Consider the following 24282-nt stretch of genomic DNA (forward strand, 5'->3'; position numbering starts at 1 on the left):
CACAGTAATTGCTCAATCACGTAACTGCAGCAGAGATCAACATTCAAATAGAGAAAAATGATGCAAGACCGTGCAATTCCTTGCTTTTGAGAAAACTCTCAAACTTACAAAAAAAATCAATCGTCAGTTGAAAATGCAAAAGCAAACCATTACGAGTATCAGATCCTGAAAATTACTAATCCAATCAACTATCGGCTAGAAAAACACATACATACACACACCATACACAATTCATAAAACGAGAGAAATCACCAAGAAAAAACTAGGTATCACCTTAAAAAATCAGAAATACCTGTCTAATAGCCGAAGAGAAAATCAATTTTTCCGCCAGGACAGGGAAAGATCAAAGTGCCTCAAGCCAATACCAAAGAGCGCGCGCTGGAAAGCAACTAGCACCAATTCAAAACTCATAGGCTGCCTTTATATACAATGAACAGAATGACTAAATAGCCCTCGGCAGGCCTCTCTCCCCCTCCCTTCCAAACCAAACAGCCCATTCAATTTTAAAATGAGCTTATCAGTGCCTCAACATATCTTTCAACAAAGTTCTAAAACTTTCGGCCCATTTTATTGGGCCTTTGTATAAACTCAAGAAAGCCCAATAAGCCTTCATAGTCAATACAACAAGGGATCTCGCTTGCTCCTTTTCCCGATAAATAATGAAAGAAAAATCATCTAACAAAGAGTCAAACTTCAAATCAGGACAGACACCACTGAAGCCGTCAGATTACAACTACGTTGGACCCAACATCAAATCACAACCGTTGAAAAGTGGGTAAATTTATTGACTTTGTCCCCGGTGATGCACGGTCAGGGATAATTTTATTCAGTTTAAGCGACACGTGTCGAATGGATGATATCTGTGTCTTCAAAAGCCTTTTCCATTTTCCAAGGATGCGTCTCTTCATTCCTTGAAACCATCAGAACCGTCTACTTGTGGACAAGCATATCCTCTGATACGACGGCGTATCTACCCGAACTTTCTCCCTTTCCTTTTTCTTTTTTTCTTTTTATATTTCTTTTTCTTTCTTGTCATTTTTTTGAATTCCCAGCCGACATCTTTCGATGTAATCAATCACTAATCTTCGGTCGGTCTACTCACCAGGTGAGTTGACAGATCTCTCTTTACTCTTTCATTTACTTAATAATATAACAATTATCTTTCAAACCAACCATTTATTTAATATTATTTTTTTTATAAATCAACCAAAAAAAAATGTAGTTAAAAATTCTGTTTAAACCGAGAAGGAAGAGAAATTATAGATGTTCATTTAATTCACGGAGCTTGAGACTCCCTTGAATAAGGTGTAAATGCCTCGTTTAGACAGTGAATAGAGAGATTTCTCTCAATTGCATAAATTGGGCAAGATTATATTCTCCGTTTTGTCCAATTATTGACCGACCTTAAACCCTAATCCATTTGATGTCTGGCTTACCTTTGCTTTATGTTTGTAATAATAAATATTTTTTTGACATTTATGTTAGTTTTTTTTTGTGGTGATTAGACTATTTTATGGCGTTTGAGTTGCCGTTGATTCAATTATTAATTTGTCGATAAAAAAACCTGTTGTTTTTCTTAAATTTAAACGCTACCTAATATAAATATAGATTAATTATATGTTTTGTTTATTATTATACGAGAAATGATTAGGCTATTTTTTTTAAAGAATAATAACGGAGAAAATTTTCTTACGAAAATCCGATTCTCACTAAAAATAAATAGATAATTTCACCGAATAGAGAATGAAATACATAGTGGGAATGGAGATATTGAAGGGCTCGGGGTCCTGTACACATCTGTAGACAGAATAGAGAGATGTATTCAAGTTAGTTTAAAGGCCAAGACATGAATAGAGGAGATTTCTCATCTCATCTCCGCCCCTTTAGATATATATATATATATTAATTAAGTGGGAAAGTTATATTATAATATTTAAATTAAAAATTTAAACAAATTAATTAAACATTTATGAAGTGTTTTAGGGTTTATAACAAAAGCAGTGGGTAAGTAGTAAAGCAAGAAAGTTGGAAGTTCCAGAAGTAGCAATGTTGTTGTTTGGGAGAGAAAAATAAAGGCATGGCACCCGCAGAAGGGACTGCGACTTCCATGGAACCTCACATAAACCCTAGATACCTTTCCCTTGCCTTCCTCCTACCTACTACTGCATTAATTTTCCATACACATGCACAATTAATTCTTCTACTTATTCTTTTCATTTTTTTAATTAAATTTTTCAGATGAGATGAAGAAGCTGCAGGTTAGCTTTTGCACGCTTCGCCTCTATCTTCCACGACATTATACTGTCCCGACCACCTTTTCTGATCCCATTAACATTAATAACACCCTTCTCTAAACTTCCTTTTTCTTTTTGTTCCTTCATTTTTAAATCTATTTTATTTTTTATATTTTGTGTTTAAATATGAATTTAATTCACCTTATATAATTCAAAACTTTTAATACAACTCTTAAGGATCTAATTAATCTCAACTATTCAATCCAAACCATAAATATTAGGTTGAGATAGTTTTTTTTTGTTTAAATTTAGTAGAATTTTCAAAAATACTAAAAAATTTAGGTCACGGATTGACTTTTTTTTGTTTGGTCAACTCGACCAATTCAAACATAATGTTACAATTTAATCCAATTCTATCGTTGTTTAAAGTTTATTAGGAAAATAAGAAATACCTAATGTTTGTATTATTAAGAAAATAAAAAATACTTTAAAACTTGTGGATATTTAACATTTTAGTTATTAAGGTAAAGTCTATAATACATAAAAATTTAAATTATTAAGACAAATGGGCAAGACAACACAACCTAACTTAAAAATTGGGTTAGTTTGGGTTGATTTAGTTGATCCAACGAAAAAAGTCAACCCACGAATTGACTCGAATTTTTTAATTTCTCTAATCTAACCTAATGTAAGTTAATTGGATCAAATGCGACTCATATACGTCTCAATTAATAAGTTTTTTATTTTTAAAAAAATTAAATTTTGGAAAAGGGTATTATTGGAAAAATGTTATTGAAAATAGAATGGATTAGAATTAAGGGTTGGTGGCGTTATTGGCAGTGACAAGAATCACAGGCTACCGAATGCATCTCCCCGAAAACGACGGGACGTTGTAACTAAAGGGTCTAATTCCGACATGGGATTAAATTATAATTAAGTGACAGAACCAGAAGGAGGAACCGCCTCTCACCCTGGCCTTTAAAAACATACCAACCAAGCTGACCACTATACACAACTAATATAATGTATTATAATCCATATTGTTTTCAAAATTATTTGTGTCCTTGTCCCCTATTGGCAAAACTAGTCTTCCTGTTCCTTTGTTTTTCAAACAATATCATCCGACCAAAATAAACTACTCAACCCAAATCATAATAGTTGGGTCGAGTTACATTTATTTTCGACTTATACTTAGTTAAATTTTTTGTAAACTTAAAAAAGTGGGTCAAAATGACTCGAAAATACAAGGTTACCCTCCAATCTTACCCTAATTTTAAGTTTATTACAAAAATTGATAATATTTAATATCGGTAACCAAAATTAACCGTATTTTGTAATTTATGAAGGTTTGATCTTTGAAATATATGAAATCAATTATTAACCTGGTTAATATATGACAAGGATTGTTAGGAGTGAGTCCTACATTGGTTAATTTAGTGGAAGATCATAGGTTTATAAGTGGAGAATAGTATCTTCATTTTAGGGAAGCCCCAAGCAAAGTCATAAGTATTTATACAATATCATATCATTGTGGAGAGTCGTGATTCCTAACAATATATCCGGTAGTAAATATAAGTTGTTTAAAATATTTGAAAAAAACAATCTAAAAATCCAACTCAACCAATTGAGTTAAGTTGAGTTATGAAAACGTATCTGAAATTTCGAGTTGGTTCGAGAAGTTTCTTCAATCGAACCTAATTTGTATACACTCTTAGTAGAGATATAATAATAATAAAAAATTTAAGTCAAATTAAAAAGTAATGAGTTTCTTGAAATAGAAAAATTGATAAGAAAGGAGAGTTCCTATTTTAGTTGATATCATTAAGTTGAGGTGAGTAAGAAAGGGGGGTTAAGGGCGAGTAGTATTGGGCATCAACTTTAATACAAAGGAGAGAAGGACGGTGAAGTGGAGCAGAGCAGCAGCGGCGGCGGCGGCAGCAGCGGCAGCATGATAATTAATTAATGTGAGGAAGGATGTGATTAAGGGAGATGGAGAGAGAGAGAGGTAGGGAACAAAAGCTGTGGGCGCTAGTTTTTGCTTTATTCCAATGGAAGTGAAATATGGGCAATAGAGTAGGATTAGTTGGGGCTCTGAACAAAAACAGGGGACAAACTGATCACTCTTTCTCTTCTCAACTCTGAGTTTTTCAGTACCCTTTTCGATTCTCCCCATGCATATATCTCTTCTTCCTTCTTGTGTTTTTGTTTCGTACAAAATAGCGTGTTTAGGATTAAATGTCAATGGTTTAGTTCTAAACAAACTCCATTAGTTTCACTAATTATACGTTTCATTACATGCACACGACTCTCAACAATGGTATGATATTGTTCACTTTCAGTATATACTCTCATGGTTTTGCTTTGGACTTTTCAGCTCCACTGGGAAAAGTATTTTTTTATTATAAACCCATGAATATTCTAAATTAGCGGATATGAGACTTTTATCATTCAACATGTGAAACAAAAGGACCCCTAAAAAGTATTGTCTATTCTATTTTATTAGAGGGTTCAGAAATATTTTGGATCAATTTCGCCTTTCAAATTGATTGAATTAGTTGAATCAGTGACTCAACATCATTTTTAGAGATTTGAATGGAATGGTAAATTATTTCTTTTTAATTATTAAGAAAAAATCATCTCTCTTTTATTATTAAAAAAAATTAAAATCTCAAGTCACATATTATTAACATTAATTCCAAACTTTAAATATTTTTTATTTTTTCAAAAGTATGATTAGGTTGAGTTGTAACCCTATTTTTAAGATGGTTCGATTGTTAACCTGCAAACAGAATCGAAATTTCCGATTTTTCGGAAGTAGATGATTGTTGGATTACTAAGTCATATGAACACTCTTAATTTTAGATTATATCAGTGATCATATATTAAAATTTTGAACGTATGAATTATTTGAAGAGAAAATTCGTTGTAAAACCAATTTTCTCTTCAATGTGTGTGTTAGACTGTAAACTTGATTGTACTGTCGAGTGCTTAGAATTTAGAATCTAGATTTTCCCCCTAATAACTTGATCATTATGGTGTATCATTTATGACATGGAATTGATTTTAATAGTCGAAATTATCTTTCTTGTTTTATTCTCAGTCACATAATTTGTTTAAAATGTGATCGGTTAAAGTTACATGCGTTTAATTTTGAAGTTTCTATGATTGAGTTCAAATCACTCATACTTAAACGTGGCTTTGGCTCGTTCAAATACTCTTATTTTGTTCGAGCGTCCCATTCAAATATCAAACTAAATCCATTGTTTTTTCCGTGGTAGTGAATACAATAGTGTAGCACTACATGATATTATGAACCTAAGTGCCTTAAAACTCAGCAAAATACCCTTTGGTTTGGCTTCTTTAGGCCCTATTTCCATACATTTTCAAAAGTATTTTATTTTTGGAATTAATAATTGTTTACAAAGACCTTTTTTCTTTCTTCCCCAAACAGTCACGTGTATATTTGTTAAAAACTGTGTATAAAGCCTTTTGAACTTTTTTTTAGCCCATAGGGATCCGTAGCATATCAAAAGTCGCAATCAAATATTTATTTTAGATTTTAAATAAAATGTACATAAACTTTATAATAAAAATAATACTATAGTTTACATTAAAGTCAACCCATGACTCTCAAATGTATAGTATTACCTTATAAAATTAAAACAAAATTTATAGATAAATCGTAAATATTAATGATATTTTATTAACTTAACAATAAATAAATATACACATATATATTATTATGAGTGTGCCTATACTATTCTATTGGATGTACGTCAGTTTTAGAGGACAAAAGGAAAACTCCAAAAAGGTACTTGTCACAATTGTGCATGTATCTATCTACCGCCACGCCTTCCCTCTATGCTATTTATTTTTATTATTTTTATTTTTATCGAAGCTCGATTGAGATGAGACATTTATGTACTTTGTACATATACGATGGAGATAGGATATGTTTTTTTTTTTAGTTTAAAAATGAAAAGTATCTAAAATATTCATATGCAACGTGATTGTTGACTTATTCACAAAATGTCTCATAAATTTTACTAAAATAATACTTATGGAATCGTAATTTCAAATTAAGAATCGGTGATTATTAATTGAAGTTGTACGTAGGAAGTTTTAATAGCAAAAATTAAGTGATGAATACACTCGTAAAAGATGGGCCACGTCATTAATTTTAATTAAGAATTGATTGGAAATGGACGTGTGGCTGACATGTAGATTGGAAGGGTTGCCAGCTAAGATTTGTAAAAAGCTTATGCAACCCTGCAGAAGAAAAAGGAGGAGGATAATTATGTTTAATATAATTAATAATTTTGTTTGGGGAAAAGTAAAAAAGAAATAGAAAGACAAAAACTGAAATTACGGATTTTTTATTACAAAAAATAGAGAAAATGCCAAAGGAGGAGGAACAACTTCTGAGCGCCGCCAGTGTAATTATTCTGATTGATTAAGACAATGGCTGTTTTATCCAACTTCCCATAAATAATTAAGATTAATAATAATTAAACCAATTTTAATTATTTAATCTTTCCCTGAAAATGGTTAAACGGCGACGTTTTTAAATCCTTATATCTATGTCAATCGTCGTAATTCCCTACGCTTCATTGTAATAAGCATAATTTAGCTTTGGAAATATTGAATTAACAATCAGTCTTCACTCAGTGCCTTCTGTCTATGCTCTCCACCAGCTGTCAGATTCAATACCCAAAAAATGGTTGCAAAAATAAATATTCAATTAAAAAAGGGATTTTTTAAAAAAATAATAAAATGATTTTTCGGAGATGAAATCAGGACCGTTTAATTGGGATCGTTTGGCCCAGTAAGATATCCTAGTTCTTCGATTATTCTACCATTGACTTCCACAACCTGCATGAATTAAATCAATTACTATAAATTTGGCCATTCGTCTTCCCCTCATAACCACATTCTAGCGATGGAGGAAGCACTCCGGCGGCTCAGAGGGATGCCTGTAAAGCAATCACATTCGGACGACGCCGTTTTATGCCATGTTAACCACCGTAAGAAGTCCACTTCCTCCGCACCAAATACTGAACGCCGGGTCTTACGTGAGGGTTCGAGCTCGGGTACGATGCGATACCGTGGTGTCCGACGTAGGCCGTGGGGTCGTTACGCTGCTGAGATTCGAGACCCACACTCGAAGGAACGACGTTGGCTCGGCACGTTCGATACTGGTGAAGAAGCTGCACGTGCTTATGACTGCGCAGCACGTGCTATGCATGGTCTCAAGGCTCGCACCAATTTCGTGTACCCTTCTACTCCTTCGTCAACTTATTCACTCTCCGATCAACTTCTTTCTCCTTTGAACTTCGCTAAACAATCCCTAATTACTCGTCATCCTTCTGCGCCGTCGACTTGGTCAACGTTTTCGAATTCTCACACCTTTGACTACCAAGAACCCGCGCCGCAGAGAATCGCTCCTCCGTCTTTCCTCGACATGCTTCTCCCTCTTGATATTCACCCGTCTTCAAACCCTAACTTTGTCTCATATACCCCTCGGTTTCCCCTCGTCGACGACAATTTTCACTGTCCAAAACCGTCTTTTACTTCTCTCCCTATCGTAGAAAACCTCGAAAATCCCAACGTTAATGAAGACTTGTTACGCGACTCAGAGTTTATCCCTAAAGAACCATCAGATTCCGGCCTTCTAGAGGAGATCATTCACGGTTTTTTTCCAAAGCCCTCGAATAAGCCGCAAAATTCCCATCTTTCAGACGACATGTCGTCAATCCCGTCAGACACGAATTTCCCTCACTCAAACTTTGTGGATGAACAACAAACCGGGATTTTTTACAACTACCAAACCGGACCAGTTCAGCTCGGGTTTTCTGCCGAAGAAATATCGTTTGTCAACGGTTTGCCGATGAACATGCAGATGGGGATAGAATCGTTGAATTCGACCATGGAGAATTTTCCTCAGTACCCTGACTATCTCAGTGCTTTTGCTGCTAAAGTTTATAATACTTAGGCTTAATTAGTTTAAATTAACCAAATGTTTTGAGCTAATTAATCATGAACTACTTTGGTTAATGACCACAACCATGTAATGGCGTGGAAAATAATTTAACCTTTTTTAGATTTTAATTCATCTGTACGGATGAGCCTCTGATGTTTGTACGTGATTCCTCAGTGTTTGTAGGTCTTAGTATCTTAAACCCTTTTTTTAAATGGTAATATATATGTAATCTTTAAATATTTTCAATTTGTTTCTTGTCGTTGTAAAGTCAAAGAAGAAACCCTACTTGGTTGGATCATAATCTGTCCATCATTTTGTCGGATTTCTTGTTGGTTTATTCGCATATATAATTTTAATATTTTATATTTGAAAAATGTTTCTTGTATAAATTTTCATAAAAGCGTCTGGGGACATTCAAGGCTATATTGGTAATTTGACATTTAAAAAAAAAAATTTAGTGTACTAGTGATAGAATTAATGATTACCAATTTAGATATTATAAAATATATACTATTGTTTGCCTAAAAAAAGAAAACAAAAGTCTATACTTTTGTCGTCATAATTACTATATGGTACTATGTTTGTAGCATCTAGGCTTACGTGTTCGGTTTTTTAACTTTATGTTTCGGCAATTTGTTTCTTAATACAATAAACGATTATTACTCGACACGTGTCATGCGGTTAAAATTTATAGTATATTTCGAAATAAAAATTAATATTATTAAATTCAATAATATATCGTAAAATATTATCAACTATGCATTATTTATAATTTAATTTACGTACTTTTCTTCATGAATTAATTCATTATTCATTTCCACGTTATGAAATGGGGTTTTTATAGAGGGCAGTCTAAGAAAATGGGTTGAAAGCCCATTCTGATTGCATTTATTGGGCTGTGGCCCATAACGTTGAAAGATTGGGCCCTTTTCATGGGCCGAAGGTTAAAGTGTTCGAGAATAATGATGGCGAATAAAGTTTGAAGCGACAACGTGGCTTTAAATTTAGGAGAGAGAGATGCATGCCTGTAATGATACCGACAACGAAAGTGGCCACTAAAAACCATATTGGCTATTATTTTATCAGCTGATGCCACGTCAGCGTTTTAAATTCTCGTCAACATGTCCACGTGCTCATCATTATTTGTTTATCACTTCAAGATTGACATCAATCATAAATCCACGTATGCACACATACACACAAAATATGAAGAATAAATATTTAATTTTTTAATTTTGATATTTGTATTTATTTAGGGTTTTATTAATTTAAAATTTGATTTTTTTTTTTGTTTTATTTGGAATTATTAAATATTTTATGGATATTTTAAAGAGATATACCCACATTTTTTTGATGCAGATGTGGACTTACAGGGAGGGGTGGCCTAAGACAAAAGGTGCCTCTGTGGCAGCCTACCCCTATAGCTCTAAAACCTACACTTCTTTTTCTTTAAAATTTCTCTAGTTAGATGCGTCTCTTTCTGAACTGCGACGTTCACCAGAATATGGCTGTTCATATTATCAGTTTGGCCAAATCCCACTTCATTTTTGGTTCCACTGGTTTTCAATTTGCATACATACCCCCATTTCTTTCACTATTATTTAATTTGGCCCCATATTCGTTGCAATTTATTGATAAGTCCCTCATGTATTCTTTCTTTTTTTGTAGGGGCGTATACGGGTTGGGTGAGTTGAATTGGAGAAACTTTTTGGACTAACCCGGGCTTGTGATTCGATCAACCTATATAAAATTAACAACTCAATTCAACTCTCTTTTCTTGGGTTCGAATTGGGTTGGGTTGGGTTTTTTTTTTAATTATTTAAATTTTTATACTCACTCGTCCATATGAGTTATATTAATAACCAAGATCTCATAAAATTCAAATATCAAATATTCACGAATTATAATGCATTATATTTACGGTGACTAATTATGTTCATAAATTATGAAAGTTACAAATTTGAATGACGGATGGAAAGTCAAAGGTTTTATTTGTAGTTATATAAAGTCATCTATGTTATATTTATAAAGGAAACAGTCAAAATGTAGTAAAAAAAATATTTATGCTTCCTTTCACCTAATAACTAACTATGTTATATTTGTAAAAGAGACTGAAAAAATATATGCTTTCTTTTACTCAGTGACCAACTTTCTTTGTAATTGCATGTAGTTTAGATGGCTTGTTTAGAATCATTCAAGTTTGACACTGTCAATCTTACTTATAGAGTAACTCGAATTTCAAATGAGTGTTATTGTCTTGAGATATTCGATCAACAAAATAATCGATTACGTTGGGTTGTAACCCTATTTCCGAGTTGGTCCAACAAAAAAAAAATGTCAACCTATGAATCAACTCGAATCTTCGTAAAAACGTAACCCAAATCGAAAAAGATAACCCACCCAACTTTTATTGGAATGGAAAATCTAGATTGGCTGGATGATGGAGTCATCATGGGACTATTTATTCAACCCAATGGTGGGGAGGAAAGATTTCAAATCAACCAGATAACTGATTGAGTTGTGAAACAGGATAATGCTCCATTATAAGCCAAGATGTCAAAACAAGAAGCAAGTGCAGGCCTGAAAGCTTTGGAATTTTCAAGACCCGAAAGGACAATAGATTCTTGTTCATATTCAAGAACAAGAACAAGAACAATGTCTTCACGTGGCCCAGTACCAGCAATGGATCCACATTCCTCAGAATTTTGATTCTTATTATAATATAAGATTACACCAGCAATGAACATTCAGGATCTTAAAATTTTCTTCTAAAAGCTAACTTACAAAGTAGCTGTCTAATATCAAAGCCAAAAGAAGAGAGTATATGCTACTCCTTTAATGAACAAAACTCACTCAATTCTTTTCCATCATACTTCTGTTAGTAGACCATAACTTACTGAAGATCCTTTTCGGTCGATAGGGGAGCGAACATAGAGCCTTGAACTTCGAGGGCCTTGAGATTCCATCAGGGTGCATGCCGTTTTCGTTCAAATCGTCGTCTTCGGACAGCTTCATCTGCAATGTAGAAAGCTTGGATTTTGGTGATTTCAAACCTGAGATGCTCAGTTGGTCCTCTGCTTGAACACTTGTGGTAGTACTCAATGGTGGTGGTGGCTTCAACGGATCGATATTATGAGCAGCCAGAAGCGCCTTTATGTTGCTAGGCAGCTCGGCGACTTTGCTACCTGCCATTGTTGCCCTTGCTTGCTCAAAGAACAGAACTTGGACCACTACCCTTAAAGGGAGTAGCTCGTTTTGTGCAGCGTGCATACAAGCCTCAACTGATAGTTTTTTGCAGTTGAGAATTCGACATAGTCGCTTCCTTTCGCTCTTTCCCATTTCTGAATGTGCCTGGATTTTCAGTTTCAATAACTCAGAACTGTTACAAAGCAAATAATTCTGAAATCTAGCATAGATCGGAAGAGTTATAGAAGATCCCACGTTGGTTTGGAGAGGAGAACAAAACATTCTTTATAAGGGTGTAAAAACCTCTCCCATGTTGACATGTTTTAAAAATATTGAGGGGAAACCCGAAAGGGAAAATCCAAAGAAGACAATATCTGCTAGTGGTGGGCTTGAGCCGTTTCAAATGAATGGTATCAGAGCCAGACACAGGGCAATTGGCCAGCGAGGAGGCTGAGCCTCGAAGGGGGTGGACATGAAGCGGTGTGCCAAAAAGGATGCAGGGTCTCGAAGGGATGAGGATTGAGGGGTCCCATGTCGATTGGAGAAGGGAATGAGTGTTCCTGAAGGAGGGTGAATTGTGAGATCCCGCATCGATTGGGGTAGAGAACGAAGCATTCTTTATAAAGGTGTGGAAACCTCTCCCTAGCAGACACGTTTTAAAATTTTTGAAGGAAACCGAAAGGAAAAGCGATTTATCTCCCGGAGTTTTCCTTTCAAAGTTAAGATTCAAAAGGAAGCCATTCAGCGATCAAGCCATATCATATATAGAGTAAGCACGAAGGGAAATCCACAACTGCTAATGATGTTATCCAAAACTTCAACATTCTTAAAGCTTCATCCAAGAATTTTCGAGTTAGTACTAAGGAGTTAGCAAAGATATTAGAGTTAAGTTTAGAACAATTAGTAATCACCACTAATTTTTTCTTGTGGGTCACCCCTATCCCAACTGCTAATAAATGGTGAGAATGACAAGATTTGAAGGTCAATAGAGTTGGTTATCCGCTAGCACCGGTGCCCCCACATCCTAAAGCATGATGTTGAAACCTTTTAGAAGTATTTGCTTGGAAATAATGTCGATGGTAGAAGTAATAGAAAGGCCATAGTTGAGTTACCTTAAGGTAGATGTCAATAGCTTTGTACAGATCATCATGGTCCAGCCTTGCAAACTCCGGTACCGACTCGGCAATCGACGTGAACTTCGATAAGGGCAAATTCACGTCTCGAGCAACTTCTTGAAGATATCTGTCCACAAGCTTTGCGACCTTCAACTTTGAGCTGTGTGAAGCTGAAGAAGACCTTCTACTTTCCTGTAACTCAAAATCGATATTTTCAGCCGAGCGAGACCTTCGCCTTTCGAAGTCTATCCTTGATCTCGGGGGGCTTGTTGGGGGACTCTGCCATTGTAACATGAAATGATCAATTATGGTCCTTACTATATCTACATCATACACCATCTGGTTTGTGTGTGACGCAGAGGGTATTAATAAATCAGTGACATTCGCTTCCTCCAATTGGACACCAATTCCTCTGGCTAATTCCATTTTTGAAGACCGCGAGGCATCAAGAATGTTGGCTGCTTTTAAAAGTTTGAGAAGGAAACTGCAGGAAACAGCACCTTTCTCTGATGGGAGTAAGCTTATTAATGATTCTAGGAGCAGTCTGTGCTTTGCTGACGACTCGTTCGCCTTCTCCGAATCAGAGTTAGACGCTGACTGCTTATCAACAGATTCATTCCTTGCTATGGTTGGGAGCCATCTTGAAGCATAAATTTTCAGAGCGTTTCCAATTAAATTGGAAGGCGTTTTCCCAGCAGATTTAATGGCTATCATGGTTCTCCAGTAGAGGTCAATGTTGAGTTCTGCAACATCTTCAGCCCACCAACCTCTGGTTGCCTGTTTGTGTCTCTGGCTATCCCCACCGTTGCTCGAGATATCGTCCTTAAGTCTTCGGGAATGACTATGCGAAAGATTCGATTTCAATGGATGAGTAAGGACTTTTGATGCAATCACTTCTATGCATTTGCTTGTGATTCCAAGTTCCTCTGACCATGAAGGAAACGCTTTGGTGCTTTGTAATGTCACAATGGTATCTCTCCACCCATGAAGAATACATGAACTGAAGAACACTTCAAGCTTGTAAATTAAGTTTCCCTTCTCGACATCCTCGGTCATCTGAAGGTACTCGGCAGCGCATCGAGCTGATACAATGTTGTGAGCGCTGAGCGTAATCGTTATGCCATAACAGAACTTTGCACATAGTTCAAATGCCTCAATCCCACCTGGAAACTCAGGAAGTTGGACTATTTGAGGCTGTGGAGATTCAGAGGACTCGGCGCATAGTTTCTGCAGGCGCAAACACTTGGACAGAAGAGGAAACTGTATGCCATGAAACATAAAAATCAGCTCAAAATGGTATAATTCTTTCAAAAAACGCGCTTGAATTTACCTTGTGAAGAAGATATCTACTTCCTTTCACCTGAATTATGAAATCACTGGAAACTTCAGAGGAAACTGACCTGAATTCACAACAAAAATTAAAGTCCCCTTCAGATCATCCCAGAATGAGTGAAAATTTCAAGGGGCTAATTCAAAAGGATATTACCTTACAGCTTCCGCAGTATAGAAAGTGTCTGGTCGAGATCCAAGTTTCATAAACTTCATGTTGAATACGTCTTCTCCAATTTTCTTCTAAGATTCGGTATTCATCTGATACTCAATGATGTGTATGCATCAGAGGAATTATTCTGCTTCTGGACAATGAAAGGGCACCCTTTAAGTTTCACCAACAGCCGCATAAGGGGTCCTGACAACACAATTTTCTCCAGACAAGAACCATAAAGACCACCAATATCTCGTACTTCACTTTCCCAACTAAGACAAACTAATGGAGACTTATCTTCCAACTCCCAAATCTGAGAAATTTTAAGCTACAGAGCACAAAAAACACAGACGGTTCTCCTTGAACAATGGATTGGCTCCAAGAAGAAAGGGAAGGCAAGAGGCTTTGTTGATGTGGGTGTGATATAATATGTGTTTTTATATACAGAAACTTGTGGGAGTAGCATTAGTCAAAGTGACAGAAACCCAGAAGATCGAACATTACATGGCCTTGTCCTTTCAGTCAAATTCTCTACCCCATGTGATTTGGACAGGAAAACAACGAATCGAAGTCACTGCGATCCCAACAAAATACAAATACAGCACACCCACCCTTATCAATCAAAACCCAAAAATCAGCACAGAAAACTTACCTGCAGCCACTCACTTATTAATATACAGGACAAATAACTATTAAAACTAGAAAAGGGAGTGAAAACAGAGATAAAATGCTATAGAGAAGCTTGAGAATTTGAGCCCTTTCAACGCTATAAACAAAAACAGGAGATTTTTTGTTAATTTTGTCCAAGTTACTTGAAGAAGAATATGGTTTTACCTTTGAAGGGCATTGCTCCACCAGCGTGCACATCATAAGGAGAAGCCCACGTGCTTATCCAGCGCCCACCGGCGGGTCCTAGCTCTCATCATTGCCACAGCCATTTTTTTTTTTTACGGTGGGCTCTTTCACAAAGATTATTTTAGTCAAACACTAATTTATACGCAACATCGTACGCCTCCCCCAATCCTCCATTCCATTATTAAATCTCAAAAGGCGAATGTTAGAGCAAAATTAACAGGAAATTCAATTCAATTAAACTGTCTAATCTATGCCTCAACTTTGATTTCAGGTATCTAGAAATATTATTAAAAGAAGAAAAAAGATAGAAAAGGGTATCCAAAGGCAGGATTTAAGATATGTTCATATCCCCATCAAATCCCCAACAAAACCCTCCACTTCACATTACAAAACAACATATTTGGATGCCAAAATCTGTTCTTGAGAATAACCTTCAAACATTCTTAACAAACAGACAAAACTAAAAGCAAGAGAATATGCAATGAGCGGTAATAATAAGGAGGAGGTAAGCTTGTTTTGGTCGTAAAGTTTGATTAATGAATGCTTAAAAGTTGCATTTATTAGGCGGTTGGAAGTCATCTTCAACATTGTTTCTGCATCGGATTCTCGTGGGTTGCTGATATATGCTTTGTATTTATGGCTTTTGATGCCCTTTGTCAACTACATCTGATGAGATTGGGAGGCTAATGTAGGTCCTACACAACCAATTCCTAGCCTTTGATCAAGTGAGTTATAGCCGCATGATAAGATTCCATCACAGACCCTTTTACTTTTGTGGTTGTAAATGATATACATCTGAAATATATGGGATCGGATAAGGAAATCTAAAGCTGATGAGTCAGAATATTATCACCTCAAGAAATCTAGGCGCATAAATTCTGACAGACGATGAACGCAGGCACCAACATGGGTAGCAGCTTCTTAAATTGCCTGCATTGATAACAATTAAGCCATAAGTTTAAACGAGATTATTAGACGATTTCCTTTTGTGGGTATCCAAGAAAAGAGTGCTAATTATGGTAAACAAAACACACAACTAAGTTTCAACCATAAATTGGCACTGAATTTAACAAGTAGCTGATGGGTACATGTGGAGAAAGCAAACAAAAATCATGAGCAAAAGAGAGGCAAAAGCAAAAAGGAAGCAAAGGAGAAGGCGATATGTCAAACCAGAATGTTGCAGCGCATTGAGGCATTATCACAAACAGGTAGGCTGCAAGCTTTGTGAATCGGCGCGATCAGTGTCTTCCAGATACCAAAACGTAGCCGTGTGTTGGCACGATCAAAGAGACGAGAAAGGACCGAAGGTCAAGGCAAAGGAGTGGCAGTTTCGGAATTTGGGGAGAAATGGAAGGGTAAGAATGGGAAACGGGACTGTGTTGGGATACAGGTAAAGAAGATAGAGAGAGGTGTGTGGACACATTCCGTTGTCGCGAGTGAAAAGAAAAAGGCGGGAAAGAATTTGCCATTACCCACAATTATTTATTTATTTATTTATTTTGCGCTAATTGGCTTTGGCTTTGTCGCCCAAACGGGGCGCCACTCGACACCGTGGGACCGCCCTATCCCTCCGTTTAGATTTTTTCCCCCTCTGTTAAGACTGCACGAGCGTCGAGTCACATTCCAAATGGAGGGGCATTTTGGCAATATTCGAACCTTTTTCCCAAACTAATTAATTTAAGGTATCATAATTCAACTAAAAAATAATACTAATAAACAATCATAATCCAAGACTTTATATTATATATTGGTAGTTTAGGAATTTTAATTTTATTTAGAAAACAAATCTTTAAAAATTTCGAGCTATCCAAATAAATAGGGATGCAAATTTTTGTTTAAAATTATAAAAAAGTTTATAAAAGTAGAAAGTAGAAAATAATACTACAAACTAAAAAACGAGTATTTAAAAAAATTAATAAAATTGATGGATATTTCTTATATCTTAACCTTCAAATTTCCTTCTTCAATGGTATGGAATTAAAAATTAGGAGTGTTCATATGACCTAATAACTCGATCAACCCAACAAAAAAATTTGTTATTTTTTGGTTGGGTCAACCTAAAAATAGGGTTACAATCAACCTATATTAGTAATGACCAAGATACACAGCCAGCGGTTGTCACTTTGGGCTTTAAAAATGCTAGGGAAGTTTTCACCTTCCTCCCCAACCAATGTGGGACATCACAATCCACCTCCCTTCGGGGCCTAACGTCCTTGCTGCCACTCTTTCCTTCATCCAATCTGGGACCGCCTCCAAATCCATCCCTCTTCGGGGTCCAACGTCCTTATTGACACATTGCCTCGTGTCTACCCCCTTTGGAGAATAGCTAGAAAGCTGACACATCGTTCAGTGTCTGACTCTGATACCATTTGTAACAACCCAGATCCACCACTAGCAGATATTGTTCTCTTTGGGCTTTCTCTTTCATGCTTCCCCTCAAACCTTCAAAATGCATATGCTAGAGAAAGATTTCCACACCGTTATAAAACGGTATTTTGTTCTCCTCTCCAACCAATGTGGGACATCACATAACTCGTGTATATTCTTATTAAAAATATTAAAAAGTATATAACATTTGTAGATTTAAATTAAATTAATATGGCAATAGAAAAGAAAGAAAACAATGTTGTGAAAAGTGAGAAGAATCTGATTAAAAATGAAAAGAGGATCTAATTTTATAAGGTAAAGAAGAGGACAAAATGAGTTGGAAATTGTTAAATAATTGAAATGAATGGGAAACAGATAATCCAAAGGGTGGCCCTGTCCGGCCACAGTTACCAGCAACATATAGCCAACATCAACCACTCAGTTTGTTGCCCCAAATAATGACTTGTATGAAGATCAAATTAAATTTCCCTCTTATTTCAAATACAAAAAATTAATAAGGATTGTAGTTTTGTACATGTCCTTTTGAGCAACACACCGCATAAATTAATATGCTCATCTTCCATTCTATCGACCCATTTATCATTTGTCACTCCCTGTTTTAGCCCTGTCTGCCATTCGCCAAGACTAAAGTGTCAATTCTTTTTAATGCTACAACATTTGTTCATGCACGAATCTTGTTAGGGGGATCGAAATGGGTAGTGGCTACATGTTTAATAAAGAGATAAGTGCGAGGGTAGTGTCAATTACCTACGATCTCATTCTTAGAAAGATATGGTAAGAGTTAAGGTTTTGTGAGTATATCTTGAAGGGTCATACCTCCTTCTGTTTATAAGGAACCATTAAAATTTTTAGAAAGTGGGTTGAGTTGAATTAGGGTCAGCTAGGTGTTTTGTAGTAGAGATGTCAACGAGGTGGGTATGGGAACGAGGAAGTATTTCAATCATCATCTCTGTGAAATTCTCCATTTATTTGTGTGGCGATTAAAGTGAGGATTACCCATAGAGAATTTACAGAAATCGTTCACTCACTTAGATTTTCTTTTCCTTCCTTATATATATATATATATATATATATATTTTTTAAATATTAATTTTAAAGATTTTTTAAAGAATAATTATATTAAAAAAAAATGTAAACCTAATAATATTTTATCGAATATAATTTCCAAAAACTCCAATTTCAAAATTACAATATAGAATTTCACACATACAGTTTTGAATTTAACATATATGTACAAAAATTGAACGAGGTAGGGCGAGATGGAGATTGGATAGGGTCGAGAATAGGGAATATAATCTCGTCTTCGACCCCATTTAGCTAAGAAGGTAAAATCTCTCCTCACTCCCTACCTCATTCTTCATTTAAACGAGGATTCCTCACTCATTAGGAAAAGTTCCCACAAATTAAATACACATCTTTGTTTAGCAGCCAAAAACCAAGTACCAAACAACATTGACATGATCGATTTAGTCGATTGGGGTCTACGAGTTAAATGAACATCTCTATTATTATTTAGCTGTCATAGTCGACTTACACCAACAAAAGCTCTAAGTTATTGTCAAAAGTCGTATAGGACGGGTTTCGTGGTCCATATCTTTTATGTGCAACACTAGACAAAGACAAAGAGAAAGGCAAAGATTAAAGAAAGAAGGGTTGGAAATGGGTGAATGAAGAGAGGATTTATCTTTTTAGTTATGAAGAGTTGCCGTCAGAGAGTAGGAGAGGTCGAAGGGACCTCAAACTCAATGCAGTTGGAAGTTGGCTCGAGCCGCGAATATTATTGCACTATCAACACAGCTTTATTTCCCCATCACCCCCTTTGCCTATAACACACCCGTGGGGTCATCATGTTTCATAAAGCCCCAACCCTTTGGGTACACCTTACAATACAATCCATACCCTACTTCCCTCTACAACTCTAGCATCCATAGCTTGTTTCCTCTGTTAAGACGTTTTCTCCAATGGTTGCTTATAGGTCAATGAATCATAATTATGGGTGTACTCGGGTTCGGTTTGAGAATCCTTTTTGATGAACTAGATGTTAGGTTGGTGACCCGAACAACCCTAATAGTTCACAACCAAACCCTCTTGAGTTGACTTTATTTTCGAGTTTCCAACCTAAAAAATATTAAACCCAACCCAAATTGAGAAAAAGTTGGTCGGGTTCTTAGGTGATAAGAACGCCCCTTATCATAACTCATTTATTTTAATATTGTTCAAATTCTATTTTTATTATTTAATTTAGAAAGTTTTAAAGTAAGTCTTATGTATGTTTCAAATATATCATATGATTAGAATTAGTATAATGATTGAATTAATCAAATAAATAATAAATGTTATAATTGATATGAAGGTGATATGAATATCTTTTCCAAGGTGGCATTTTGTCAGCTTTTTTTCTTTTATTTCTTTCTTCCTTAATCATAGCACAAAATCATGATAATAATAATAATATAAGTATAAAGAAGGGGCATTAAAAAAATATTCCACTTCCACATGGTATTGCACGAGCTCAAGTTCACATCCAGCACGTATTGTCAAAATTGCAACACGTGCACAGATATTGTTAGCTTCACAATTTCAAAGGTTACTAGAAAGAAGTTTCACACTCTTATAACAAACGTTTTTAAAGGCTACTATGAACAGGTTTTTCACACCCTTATAAGAAATGTTTCGTTTTCTTTTCAAATCGATGTGGAATCTTACAATCCACTCTCTTGGGAGCTAAGCGTCTCACAATCTACTCCTTGGGGGCCAGCGTCCTCGTGTTCACACCTAATAATTTTTGTGTAATCAACGTTTAATATGGGCAAAATCATGACACATTTTCTTCTGCTAGGCCTATCCCTTTAGAAAATGATATGAATGTCAAAAGGAGTGTGCTTTGAAATGATGATGAGAAGACAAGAAATGGTGGGTGGTTTGGAGAAAGGTTGAAAATGGTAAATTAAATGAAAGGAAGTTTGGGTAAGTAATTAAATTATGAGTAATGAGTGGTGAAAGGGTTTTTCATGATTATGATTTGATTTATTAAAGAGATATGTTTTTTAAGGCAAACAACTTTATCATTTATGATTTGAATTGAGTAGTTCAAATTGGTCGGAATTATCGAATTCTATGAATATCTTTACGAGTAATAACCGTGCATATAGATAACTATTAAATTTAAAATTTTAATAATTTTAAAATTTGTAAAACAATGAATCATATTGTAGCTGTCTCTTTTAATCAATTTTTTTTTTACGAGCAAAATGACAACCCGCCAATTTCACCTTTTACAAGGGAAAGAATAATCTTTTTCACTTAAAATTTACCATAGTATAGTTCGGAAAAAAAAAGAAGAAGAAAAAATTCTTTTATTTATTTATTTATTTTTTTAATTTAATCATTAGATTTGATCTAATCATGATAGGCCTAACCTTTTCGTCAAGGTCATTGGATCAAATTATGGCTCGTTTATCAAAGAAATCTTGCTTCCTCCGAGGCGATCATATCAATACTACTCGGTCTTTCAATCCTATCTTTTTTGGTTGGCTTACTTTTGAAATTTAAGTTGCAAAATTTCAAACATATACCAATTATGCTCTTCTTTAAGAACACGTAAGTATTAATTCAAATAATAATAAACATAAATTTATTCACAAAAAAGAAAAAATAAAATTATTGCAAATGATGGGTATGATATTAATATAATTAAGTAACAAGTTAGAAAGACTTTATCGATATGAATGTTGTTGTAATACCCGAGTAAATAAGAGTTACATAAATGAATCAAGACGATATCTAAATTAGAGCATTTCTCAGGATAAGAGGACTAAAAATGACTTTTAAAAAATTAAAAATTATTACATACACCTCTTTCTGAATCACTCTATCACAGAAGTTCTAAAGTTAAGTGTGTTTTGTTTCCAATTCTATACTGGATGATGTCTTGAAAATTATTAGGATGAGGACAAAACATGCTCTTCACTATTAAAGCTATCAGATGCTAAATCATGATGTCGTGTTGGTTTGTAGGGATAGTATTCACTCTTAGAAGCGATAAATATTCCTGAAACAACTCTTCGTGAGAAACACTCACACTCTTTGTAAAACATTTTGTAGAATACTATGCTTAACTGCTTGAGATTTATTGGGGGTGAAAATCTTGGAAATGTGAACTCTGGCTTAGACAATTTATTATTGGTTTGACTTTATTGGAGTAGTGATGATATTTTACAAGTGTCGACCATCAGATGCCTAATCCAAATTTTGAATCCTGATCTGAATCCTACATGGTCGACAAATGAAATAAAAAGAACTAATGCTGGATGGGAGTTCCATGTGACAGGAGTTTGGTCCTAGTTTTGGATGGCCATTTCCGTAGGCTTTTCTTGTAAAGAACGATTCGGTATTTAGAATTTTTATGGATACGCCAATGGGTTCGCATTTTGGCCTATAATGTTCAACAAAAAGTAGATACCCACAAAATAAATAAATAATGAAGGGCAGTCATCATTTTAGTTATCCGTTCGAATTATATAACTCAATTATTAAGAATCGTTGATATGATTATAGGTATGGTTATGTATGGTTCTTTGTTGTTAAAGCCATAAATTACGGTTCATGATCCCTTGTAGCGGATAATATCGTGGGTACGGTTTATTGTTCGTTGTGAGAGCAAGGGGTCCCAAAAGAAAACAAGGGAACCCCAATTGACAAAATGAAGTTTTAAAGACAAAACAATATGTATTACAGGCAGAGGCATTAGATTTGGCTTACCCATTTGCTCTCCATATTGTGCCTGCGGACACATGGCGCCCCAACTTCTCAAATTTGTCAATATTAATGTCTTTCCTTTCTATCAGAATTCCCTTCCTAACACCCCCATTGGCCAGTTGGTAAGGGGACATTGACACACCACCTCCCCCACTCCCCACGTTCGATTCCATATACTTCTTTTGTCCATTTCTCACTTCCCACGCTTACTTCACACGTCCGACCATGTAGCTGCCAGTTTTATATCGTTAAATATATGATATGTTCTTTCACGGGTCCGACGATGTAGCTGCTAGTTTTATATCATTAAATGTATGAAATATTTTTTCTCGAGTTCGATGATGTAGCTGTCGATTTTATATCGTTAAATGTATGAAATTATTAATTTAGATATTTAAAAAAAATTATTATTGAAAAAACGTAATTGAGTGGAATTGGGCTTTGGGGGACTCTTATTGGGCTTCGTATTCGAAGCCATGGCCTGAAATTGATTGAATTGGGCTAAGCCCAACTAGTTTCGGTATGGGCCTAATGGGCTTCGTAAGGTGCGATGGTTCCAAAGCAGGAGAGAATCTTGACATATGGCATAAAATATGAACACACATGGTGCAGCACATTTTATTTAATCACAATTAGTAGAGAATAATGTTAAATCAATGAAGTTTGCCAACTAAACTATCACTAATTAAGATTAGTTTGTTTACCTAACGATAGAAATTATACCAAATATATAATTCTTTCAATATTTATTAGTAATTTCTCAGCTCATTAATAATGACTCAATTATTTGATTCTATTTGTATTTTTTTTAAATAAAATAATTCAGTTGCTTATTATCTTAATTTTTATATATATTTTTTCTTTTGGATAAATTTGATAAATACGTAAATTCCATGAAATTGAAGATTATGTCATAAATCCGTGTTGAATAGTTTTAAAAAAAATGATAATAATAATAATAATAATTTAATTATATTGATTTTATGATTTAAATGCAATATTATGCTAACACGTGTGAACCATGACCACGTGACAATCCTCCTGCGTCCAGAAGGTAAATTTGTTTGAAATTATAATTTTAAAATTTGTTTTTTACTTTGTAAAAGTATTTATTTAAATGATTAATTAATTATTGTTTGTGCAGATTTAACAGCTGTTCGTGGAAAATGAAATTTTAGTAATTACCGTGGATTTTTATCATTTATAGGTAAAAAGTCTAATGGAACCAAATTTAACGACAAGTCGTCCAAGACCAATTGGGATTTGGAAAATGAGTTGACTTTGTTTAATGGGACGGTCCCATTGGAATTGATTGCATGGTGAAACTTTAGAACAATGTTTTAGACTTTTTGCAGGAAAACGGTTCTCCTTCTCAGCTTCCACGACCCAGCTACCGAGTCTTGTGTTGGATGATGAAAGTCCCACATCGGCTAATTTAGAGAATGATCATGAATTTATAATTCAGGAATACTCTTTCTATTGGTGTGAGGCCTTTCGAAAAAGTCCAAAGCAAAGCCACGAGAATTTATATTCAAAGTGGACAATATCATACCATTGTAGAGAATCGTGTTCGTCTAACGTCAAGACATAAAAAGGAAAAGAAAAAATAATATGAATGACAATAAAATAAACTAAAAATAAGAAAATATTTTATAATTGTTTTATTTTTCATCTTTCCACTAAATTTATAACTTAACTTCAAAGCTTATAAATAATTAGTTCAGAGAAATAAAAAAAAAAGTTAGATATTAATGAAAATTTAAAGTCAATAATATTTTTAAAACATTTTTAAAATTCCAAAAGTTATTTTTGAAAATACAAAAGAAAAAAAAAAAGATTGATAAAAGACATTTAATTAAAAATAAAAATAATGCGTAAAGAGATTTGGGCCGAAGAGAAAAGCCCATGAAAAGGGCGGAGGAAGCAATCCGGCGTCCGCCGTCCGGAAATTGCTAATTCCGAATTAATCAAAACTTTGGGTATGAAAACGAAATTCCAAAATAGATCAGAAATTAAAATAATAATAATAATAATAAAAAAAAAAAAAAAAAAAGAAGGAGGACACGGTCACGACTCAGCTGGATTGAGGTCGGCTTGAGCGAGTCAAACTGGAGCGCGTGGGCCCACATCCCAAACAATCAGTATTAATATATATATACCCACGTTATCTAACTGGAATTAGAGGGGAAAAAAAATACACCCAAAACCCATAAAACAAAAACACGCAGAATTTGGGAACTTTGGAATAATTTAATTTTTTTTGTTTAAAGATTCATAAACGAC

General features: G+C 34.8%; 2 protein-coding genes across 5 annotated transcripts; one reads left to right on the forward strand and one right to left on the reverse strand.

Moving 5' to 3' along the window:
• The first annotated feature begins 7173 nt into the window (after nt 1–7173).
• On the forward strand, nt 7174–8226 carry LOC111458728 (ethylene-responsive transcription factor ESR2-like). Its single transcript, XM_023101518.1, has one exon. The coding sequence runs from the start codon at nt 7174–7176 to the stop codon at nt 8224–8226; it is 1053 nt and encodes a 350-aa protein (XP_022957286.1).
• A 2544-nt stretch (nt 8227–10770) lies between these two features.
• On the reverse strand, nt 10771–16274 carry LOC111458769 (BTB/POZ domain-containing protein At1g67900-like). 4 transcript variants are annotated; one of them, XM_023101572.1, is made up of 7 exons: nt 16024–16267; nt 15707–15783; nt 14833–14957; nt 14002–14572; nt 13846–13933; nt 12513–13775; nt 10771–11565 (listed from the first exon to the last, which is right to left on the reverse strand). In XM_023101572.1, the coding sequence occupies exons 4-7, from the start codon at nt 14058–14060 to the stop codon at nt 11068–11070; spliced, it is 1908 nt and encodes a 635-aa protein (XP_022957340.1). In that variant the 5' UTR covers nt 14061–14572; nt 14833–14957; nt 15707–15783; nt 16024–16267; the 3' UTR covers nt 10771–11067. The 4 variants fall into 4 exon arrangements, with proteins under 4 accessions (XP_022957340.1, XP_022957339.1, XP_022957341.1 ...); XM_023101571.1 differs by having other exon boundaries at nt 14833–15548; XM_023101573.1 differs by having other exon boundaries at nt 14002–14149; nt 14833–15783; nt 16024–16274.
• Between the last annotated feature and the right edge of the window lie 8008 nt (nt 16275–24282).

The sequence above is a fragment of the Cucurbita moschata genome, unplaced genomic scaffold (assembly GCF_002738365.1).
Source record: "Cucurbita moschata cultivar Rifu unplaced genomic scaffold, Cmos_1.0 Cmo_Scf00021, whole genome shotgun sequence".
Classification (NCBI taxonomy): domain Eukaryota; kingdom Viridiplantae; phylum Streptophyta; class Magnoliopsida; order Cucurbitales; family Cucurbitaceae; genus Cucurbita; species Cucurbita moschata.